The sequence below is a fragment of the Pteropus medius genome, unplaced genomic scaffold, assembly GCF_902729225.1.
Source record: "Pteropus medius unplaced genomic scaffold, Ma_sr-lr_union100, whole genome shotgun sequence".
Lineage (NCBI taxonomy): Eukaryota > Metazoa > Chordata > Mammalia > Chiroptera > Pteropodidae > Pteropus > Pteropus medius.
The window spans coordinates 3104899-3114374 of NW_024344433.1; the positions used below are offsets into that span (position 1 = coordinate 3104899).

General features: G+C 56.5%; 1 protein-coding gene across 1 annotated transcript; it reads right to left on the bottom strand.

The window, feature by feature from the left end:
- Nucleotides 1–2661: 2661 nt before the first annotated feature.
- On the bottom strand, nt 2662–6905 carry LOC120610318 (uncharacterized). The gene is made up of 2 exons (XM_039872641.1): nt 4187–6905; nt 2662–3285 (listed from the first exon to the last, which is right to left on the bottom strand). Exon 1 carries the CDS (start codon nt 6903–6905, stop codon nt 4686–4688), a length of 2220 nt encoding a protein of 739 aa, XP_039728575.1. The 3' UTR covers nt 2662–3285; nt 4187–4685.
- Between the last annotated feature and the right edge of the window lie 2571 nt (nt 6906–9476).

Here is a 9476-nt window from a genome sequence, read left to right on the forward strand (position 1 = left end):
CGCCCCTGCCATGGGGGCTGTCAGAGCCAGCAAGCAGCAACTCCTGCCATGACCTAGCCCTCATCACCAGGGCTAGTGTGACTGTGCTGCTCTGGGCTCAGAGCCGTCGTAGGCAGGCCCAGGGCAGGACTGTAGTCCCTGAGAAGAGCCAGCCATGGGGACTGTCCTGCTGAAGAGGGTCTTGGCCACAGCAAGGGGATGAAAGCCAACAGTCACATGTGCAGCTTCCCAGGATGGGGCTGACAGCTGATGAGCTGGTGGCATTTCAATCCTTCCAGGCCTGATCAGCAGCTCCCAGACCCTTTTCCTTCCTGTTCTCAAAGCAACAGAGCCCTTTATGCCAACAACATCTTAAACATAACTTCGACTGTCGAGTCAGCAACTAAGGTAGAAGAGGGGCTGCCCCAGATGAGGTACCACTCCGATAAAACCCCCACCCTGCCTATTTGGAACAAGCAGATAGATACATGGCCTTTCCACAGGCACAGGAAGTGGGCGTGGGCTGGAAGGGACCTTGAGAAGGCCACATGTCCTCTCTCTTACAGCCCTTGCCCAGACAGGGGGACCCTTCCCCACAAACTGGGTTCAGGGGTCCAGATGGATGGTGCCACCCATGGATGACAAGGTACGGAAGGCTGGAGATGGCAGAGAAGGTCGGGGATGGCCACGGGGTCGTTGCCACAGTCAGCCAAAGCTCTGTGGCTTGAACATCCCACTGGCTCTCTGCCACTCAGCCAGAAGTGGAGTGAAGGGGATGAGGGAGCAGTGGGGGCAGGAGGAGGTCAACAAACTGGGCAGAAGTTTCCTGACGCATGAGGGATAGGCCTTAACAGAAGGATGGAACGTAGCTCTGCCAGCCCTGGTGGGGAGCCACCCCATAGCTCCCTGTCCTCCCAACACTGTGAAGCCGTCTCAGCTTCAACAAGGATTGTAGGACAGACAGATTTGAGATGCAGTGATGTCACGGCAGAGTCTTTAGTGAGATCACCTCTGTGTGCNGCAAGCAGCAACTCCTGCCATGACCTAGCCCTCATCACCAGGGCTAGTGTGACTGTGCTGCTCTGGGCTCAGAGCCGTCGTAGGCAGGCCCAGGGCAGGACTGCAGTCCCTGAGAAGAGCCAGCCATGGGGACTGTCCTGCTGTGGGCTGGAAGGGACCTTGAGAAGGCCACATGTCCTCTCTCTTACAGCCCCTGCCCAGACAGGGGGACCCTTCCCCACAAACTGGGTTCAGGGGTCCAGATGGATGGTGCCACCCATGGATGACAAGGTACGGAAGGCTGGAGATGGCAGAGAAGGTCGGGGACGGCCATGGGGTCGTTGCCACAGTCAGCCAAAGCTCTGTGGCTTGAACATCCCACTGGCTCTCTGCCACTCAGCCAGAAGTGGAGTGAAGGGGATGAGGGAGCAGTGGGGGCAGGAGGAGGTCAACAAACTGGGCAGAAGTTTCCTGACGCATGAGGGATAGGCCTTAACAGAAGGATGGAACGTAGCTCTGCCAGCCCTGGTGGGGAGCCACCCCATAGCTCCCTGTCCTCCCAACACTGTGAAGCCGTCTCAGCTTCAACAAGGATTGTAGGACAGACAGATTTGAGATGCAGTGATGTCACGGCAGAGTCTTTAGTGAGATCACCTCTGTGTGCAAGGGAGAAGGGCTCAACTGTGGAGGCCAAGCCGGAATAGTCCAGAACTCATCACCTGGGTCTCAGGCCAGAGAGATCTCAGACACAGGGAACAGTCTGGTGCAGACCTCTGCCAAGCGAGGACATGCTAGCCTTGCTGCCCCTCAAGGGACACCTCTGCCAGTCCCTTGCCTTCCTCCAGCTCCACCCCGACCCTCACAGGCATTTCAGGTGACTGTCACAGAATCTCAGGGCTCTGCATCAGGGATCCTGGGTCTTCCACCCCTGTGTGGCCTATTGCCCCTAACTGCCATTGCAAATGCTTCTCTGTTTTACTTAGGAGCACCAAACACCTGGGTGATTAAAACCTGGCTTGTGGGAGGTGGGAGCTGGAGAGTTTGGGGAGAAATTCTGCATGTCACTCCATCTTACAGGCATGAGCTGCACAGCTAAAATCATCCTTTGCTTTTCTTTTTTTACATTCCCCAGGGAACCCCATGGGGCTCAGGGTTTGCATATTCAGGGGCCCTTGGCCAACATCCAAGTCCTACTGAAACTGGGAGACCAGAGACATTTGGAAAGAAGACAGCAGTCTACAAGAGGTAACCACTGCCATGTCTGACCTGATGACCTTAGGGTCACTGACCCAGTAAGAAACTGGCTGGGTTAAGTGGGCACAGGTTGGTAGGACAAATAGGACAATGACAGAACTGGTTGTTGGGTGTGGTGGTGCTGCTGAGTTTGGCTTGGTAGTCGCCTGGTCTGGGGCACCCAATGTCCAGCCTTCTCATGCGGCCTCCTCCCGCCCAGAACCGGCAATGGGCCCCATGAGGCCCGGCCCGGCCCTGGGTTTTAGAGCCCCAGCACCCAGCAGGCCTACATGGAAAGTGTTCTAAGTGGCTTTGGTGCCACCCCAGCTCCTTCTCCTGGTCCCCACTCAGAAATAGACTTTTTTTTTCCTATGGTGCTGTGTTGATGTTAAACAAAGCTTAACGAAATTGAATCGAGGGTCAGAGAGAACTGGGACATGTCACACAGGGTGGAAGTCAGCCCCAAACCAGTGGAAAGCAGCCCCTTCCAGTCCGGGCTATGCTGGCCCTGGAGGACTTCCTGCTGGAGGCTGCAGCCCTAGTGCTCCACTTTGGGGATTTTTAGAGCTGAAAATGGCTCCCTTAGTTCATCTGCCTGGGACAGGAATGAGTCCTTGCTTTTACTGAATTGCAGCTTTTGGGAAATTATCTTCCCTAGAGGAACAAGACAAAACCACAGTGACTGAGCCCAAAAGAGGAGGGGCAGGGAGAAGTGAAGTGACACATATGATGCACCAGATGGAGAAAGAGGAGGGCACGTAAAAATGTAAAGAGCTGATGGTGGCTATCCATCCTGGGAGCCACCCAGGTTGGCCCGGCTCAGCTGGCAGTATGGTTCCCCACAGTGCCTAGTCCGCCCACCACTGCAGCACACTGAGGGCCACATACCAAGAGGCGTCCTCTCCTCTGCAGACTCTGAGACATCAGGAACACATCCTTGACCATCTCCCGGGTCATCTGGGTGATCCTGTCCCCGCTGTCTGTGCTGCCGTCCTCCGCAAGAGGCTGGTCCAGCTCAGCAGGCAGCCAGGCTGGGTGGCAGGGGGAGTGGGTAGGGGTGCAGCAGGGTGGCTGCTGAAGGAGGAAGACAGGGCTACTGAGACACCTGTCCTTCCAACCAGGGGGAGCAAGTGGCCTTTCTATCATGTTTTAAAGAGAACCGGGGACCACGGCCAGCCACTTTCAGCATCTTCTCCAAATACACAAGAGGAAACTGTTGTCCCCATCACGTGGGTCCATCACCCAGAATCTGTATAAACAAACCTGGCACACTCAGATCTCAGGAAAGTTAAAATGTCACAGGTCTTTTCCCTCTGGAATTCTCGGCCCTCCCCCAGGGAAGGGAGACTCGATGGCTTCTTGAAGGAATTCAGGAGTCCTGAGTATAGCAACTTTGGGGACTCAAACACATCTACATCATTTGTCCTACATGAAAGGGCTTTGCAGCTCTGCTGGGAATGATTGATTCCCCATTAATTGGGTGGTTACTGACCACTGAGACACAGGGCAGCCCCTGACACCCAGCTGCTAGCACCGCCCTCCCCAGGCCTCTTCCGGACTCTGAAATCCACATCCAGTGATGGATCAGGGTGGCCTTGATTGTTGGATCCCGGGCTCCATGGGGCCGCAACTGTGTCCCAGTCGGTGGGCAGGAGGACATGGGGATATTTTATGTGGATGTTTTCACTCACCTCTGCCTGGAACGTGGCCATGTTACCATTTTCTAGACTAGAATCTTGGGGTCAAACTAGGTAAAAAGCTTCTGTGTAGTCTCAGAGCTGGGAAATAGTGGCAGCAGGCACAGCCCAGGTGTCTTGACTGCCAACCTTGGGCCCTCAAAGGCCACCTGAGCTGCCTGCCTGAGGGGAGTGACACACGTGGCACCAATACAGCATTTCCAGGAACTTGGCAGTGGGCTTTGCTTACTAGGAAGCAGGCTGAGGATGGGGAGGAGAGAAGATGCTGATTGTCCTACCATGTTCAGGTCTGTGGTGACCATCCTGATGACAGCTGGATCAGCGGTGCAGGTCCTCGCTGAGCTCCCAGGGTGTCTCTTGGGTCAGTGCCTTGAGAATCCCCTCTGCCCACTGCTGTGGCTCCTGAAACACCCTCCCTGTGGGGGGAGCTGTGGTTGGGCAGGGTCCCGATCACTACGGGGCTTCAAGCAGCTGGCCAGGAGCCTGCAGGCCTGGCTGTGACCGCCTTCCCAGGCCTGAAACTGTGCCACAGTGTGGTGGGCCTTGGCTGCCCACTCCTACCACAGCCAGTCCGGGGTGTGCATGCCCCCCTTCTCTGGGTGTTCCTAGAGCATAGAGCGCCTCTGTGCCACCTCTTTGGTGAGGACAATAATGCGCTCCAGGGCCGTGAGAAGGTATTCTAGGCAGGGCCCACACTCCTGTCCACCTGCCACCATCGCCTGCACCCCTTGAATGCCGGACGGCATTCTCTCCAGTGAGCTTTCTGGCCTGGGAGGTCTAGGACCTGGGACCTGGGGGTGCCTGCAGACGGAGAGACTTGGGCAGAAGACACTCCCAAGGGTCCGTGCGTGCATGGTTCACATTAATGCTGCTGAGATGGCCATCCAGGGCTCTGGCTCGGAGGGTGAGCTCCAAGCAGAGAAGGTCGAAGCGCGTAGACAGGCTGGGAGATGGTCTGGGACAGGAGGCCAGGGCCCGTGCCGCATCCAGCACAGCGTCTGTGAGCACGTGGACCTCAGTGCACAGGAAGGAGACCTCAGCCTTTACCTGCTCGTCCACACACAGTAGGCGAGACAGCCTGGCAGCCTCCTGCAGCCTCTGAGAAGTGTCTGCTGCTTGAGCCAGCCCCTCCCGCAGCCCCTGCTGCTCTGTCACAGCCTGTCGCAGGGGCAGCAGGAATCGTCCTTGTTTCCTGCTGAGCCTCTCCATGCACTGAAGCAGGTCTCGGACAGCCACAGACCATAGCAGGCACCTGTCCTCAAAGCTCTTGTCCCACGTTGCCTGCGCACAGAGGCCATCAGAGGCCAGGACCTCGTCCATCAGCTGTTCAGCACAGGTTTCCACCACCTCCAATCTGTCCTGCATCTGTAAAAATGCTCCTGGGTGCCCAGTTGAATCAGGGGCCTCCTCACCCAAATCCACAGGCCCACTTTGGGCTGCTAGTTGAACCATTGAAACTAAATTCTGCTGCAACTCCATGAAGACCACAGTGTTTCCTGGAAGGTCAGCTGCTGGGCTGTGACAAAATAGCTGTTGACACAAAGGATACCAGTCACCGGCCATGGCTACCAAACCCTGCCTGGTGTGTCTGGTTCTCTCAGACGCCTGGAGAGACACTTCCAGAAGCCTGTGGGTCCCAGCTGCTGTGCAGTGTTCCATGCTCCCTGCAAGTTCAGTAACAGTACGTGCCAGTATTGGGGTATCATGGAATCCAGTCAGCCTCGCTGACTCCAGTGCTCCCTCCCCAGTCAGGGACTCTTGAGCTGGATCCACAACGGCATCCCTCTCCTGCAGGTTGGTGCTACTTGAGGTCATTGCCTGGTGGCCACGGCCCTCTACAGCAAGGGTGAGTGTGCTGATGGTGGGGGCTGGACAGGTGTCCAGAATCAATTGGCTAGAAAGATGGTCCCTGGGAGGATAGGAGGTGCCTAGGTCACTTTCCCTTAACCCAGGCCCCCTCTGGTGTTTCAGTTCTGGGACTGGGGAGTCCTGGGGGCTGAGGAGAGGGAAGGAAGTCTGTCTCTCCTCAGTGTTAGACCTTTGGACTTGATCCCGAAGGGGGCTGAGGATATCAGGGTGGTTGATACCATCCAGGCCCTCTTGGAGGCTCTGGGCTGCATAGACAAGATGTTTGGCTATAGTTAGAAACACATCTGTGTCCAGAGCACTGTGCCCACCTACACAGCGCTCAGCAGCTGCACCCAGGACGAAGGAGAACTGGTCCAGCTGCCGGATCAAGACTCTTAGACCATTGCGGAAAACGGGGTCTCGATCTTGGTCCACATACTTGTTCATCACCTGCACTATGTGTGTGGCCCGGCCCTGCAGGTATGCCGCAAGCTTGGGAAACTCACAGGATTGTCCACTCCTCAAGGCCCAAGAGAACGAGTCCACGTGCTCGGCCATGTCCCGAATGGAAACACTTAGGAACTCAGGAATACTGAGGACATCATCAAAACACACCAGCAGGTGTTCGCAGACCCTGGCCCAGGCCTGGAGCAGGGCCTGCAGGGCAGCAGGGCTGCTGGCTGGACCAGCCGCCTGGGAGCCTTGTGAGAAAAGCTGCTGTGCTGTGACCACAAGTCCCCAGAGGTGTGCCATGGTGGCCTCCAAGTCTCTGCTGGTTCGTTGTTGGGGGCAGCAAACTAAGACCAAGTGGGCCACCCGGAGCATCTGCTGTGCCTGCTCACGGAAAGCGGCAAGAAGTTGGAGGCTCTTGGGCACAGCGTCTCCGTCGCTTGGGGAGCTGACGGGCGGTGTCGCCAAGGCAGCCCAGACCAGCGTTCGCAGAGTACTCTGTGTGTCGGTGAAAGTGCGCAGGATCTGACGCAGCAGCCCGGCACGCACTCCCTGGGAGAGGGCCTCAGTGGCGGCCCACAGACCCTCGTGCTCCTCCCCGCGCTCCTTGGGCAGCAGGCTCCGCAGCTCCAGCAGCCGGCAGCAGCAGGCCACCAGGCACAGCCTCTCAGGCGGCGCGGCGCTGGCGGCCAGGCGCATGCAGGGCCAGAGCACCAAGGCCAGCTGCGTGTTCAGCCCACCCTGCAGGCGCTCGGGCCCTGGCGCCGCCAGTAGCGCACGCAGGTGCCGGGGGAGCGCACCGCGCGCGGGGACCGGGGAAGCCAGAGCGCCGGGCTCCAGCCGCGCCAGCAGCTCGCCCAGGGTTTCCCGGGCCAGAGCCAAAAGACGGCGAGGGCGCAGGGGGTGGGCGTGAGTGGCTGCCAGCAGCGCGGGGACCCGGCCCCGCAGCAAGCGCCCTGCCAGCCCGCGCTTGCCCAGGCGGCCCAGGCGCAGCAGCGCGGCAGCCAGGTCAGCCCAGGGGACTCGGGGCGAGCGCGCACCTGCTGCCTCCAGCGCGTCCAGGCAGATCAGGCACCAGCCTGCCTCCCGCGCCGTGGTCCTGGCTGCAGCCGCGTCCTCCAGGAGCAGTACCTGTTGGGACAGTGGGGGATGGGGGTGGGGCGAGCTGGAGAAGGCCATAGTGTCTCTGGAGCAATAGCGAGCTCCCAACCCCAACCCGCTTTACAAATGAACGTCAAAACATCTCGACTCTGAAAAGAGAATGGAATCTCAGCCCCATCCCCCAAAGTCGCCTAGGAGGGTCTTTTAGAGCAAATGTTTGGCTGACTGAAAACTTGCGGCCTCCTAAGTTGGAGCTGCATCGCATGTGGGGTCTAGTCTGGGTCTGAGTGCCCCCTCCAGGGAAGAGGAGGCGTGGTCATTGGCATGGCACCCTGCACATAACCAAGGAGTGTCTGGGAAGGACTTACTACTGTTTGGGTGGGGATAGTGCGGGCTGGAGAGATGGCCTGTCCAGGAAGCACCCCTGAGAGATCTCCTAGTCTGACCACCCCTGGCCAGCTCTGTCCCTACCAGCCACAGAGCTGGTACCCAGCCATTTTCAAGAGCCTGCCCTCCCCTCTCCCTGTCAGCTCCACCTCTCTCACCTCCCCATTTCCATCTTACTCTACCCATCTGTTGAATTACAAATGCACCCCCAGTTACCCACATCACTCAGATAGTGGTGGTGAACATTACTAGTGTTCACAGCACATAGATTCTAACAGGAAGCGTGTCCCAACCAAGAGTTGTGCCAAATGGCAAGCTCGCAGGATGGAGAGTAGGGGGCTCTCCTGGCCCAAGGTCTTCCCAGCTGTGGGCCTACACACCCAGCCTTTGTTTTGGGCAGGTTTGCCACGCAGGCCAGGAGCTGCAGAGGTTTCTGCAGCTTCTCCCCGTGGCTGCTGGCTGTAGGTAGGGTGAGAAATAGGCCCCTCAGTGACTCCTTCTCATCAGGGGCTGGTGGCCAGGTATGGGGCTGGGAGCCATACATGGGTTTAAGATTATGTCTGACCGACTGCCTCTGGCAGCTTCCACATGGGTAATGAGCTCTGTGCCTGTGATCCAGGCAGAGGCCCGGGCAGATATCTCCCTAAGGCAGGCATCCATGTGGAAGTGACCTGGCCCCTCCACGCCTCCCAGGGATGAGTGCTCTGTCCAGACCCTCCAGCCAGCTCTGACATCAGCCTCACCTTCATGGTGTCCAGCAGGATCTGCTGAGCTATGGTCACAAGCTGCTCCCGGTGGCTCTGACTTGCCGGCTGGAGACAGAGCTTCTGGGCCACCAACGTGATGTCTCTCCCTGATGCCGTGAGAGAGTCAGTGACCGGCCCGATTTCTGCCTGGAGCCACCCCTCCTCAGAGTCCCCAGCCAGCCTGCAGACACAATCTCACTCAGCACTTGGCAACATGTTGTTACCACAAGGAAATAGACCCACCAGGAAGTCATGAAGATACAGTGCCATGAAGCCACTAAAACAGTGGCTCAGGTCTTAGTCACCGTCACCTTAAAAGAAGTCACGGGATGTAAAGCACAGCACAAGGAATGTAGTCAATAACATAACTCTATGGTTACATATGGGTACGAGACTCATCGGGGGGGTCACTTCGTGAGATACATAAATGTCAAACCGCATGCTATACACTGGGAACAAATATAATGTATGTCAACTGTAAGAGAAACAAATTAATTTTTTAAAAGGTGAGTGAAGTCTATTTTTATGATGAGAGAAGCCTCTCCAAGATGTCATGTTGAGTAAGTAAAACCAAATTACAGACTAGCACGAATGGCAAGATCTCACTGTTTTCAGTTATGTGCAGGTCTACAGAGAGGGCCTTTTATCTAGAAGAAAAATCATCATACTGGGGTTTTAAATTATGCTATGTTCCTTTTTGAATTGCTCTCATTTTCTCTGAAATGAATGTGTATAATTACTACAAAAAATAACAAGCCTCTTTTTGTAGGGAAGAAATACCTAGAGTCTCATTTCAATCCATGTTATCCAAGAGGAGTTTTATGTAACCAAAACCAGCCTCCACAAATGGCTCCCTAGCAACTGTTTCGTTCATGTGATTGTAGACAATCCCTAACCACACAAAGCAAGGAAAGTCCTGCCTGCTTGGGCAGTCCTTTATAATAGTTATTCTTTGCAAACAAAGCTGAGGCTGGTACCTTCAAAACCTTAGGCTGGGAGGATGCAGGAGTGCCAGCTCCAGCAACCACTGAGTTCA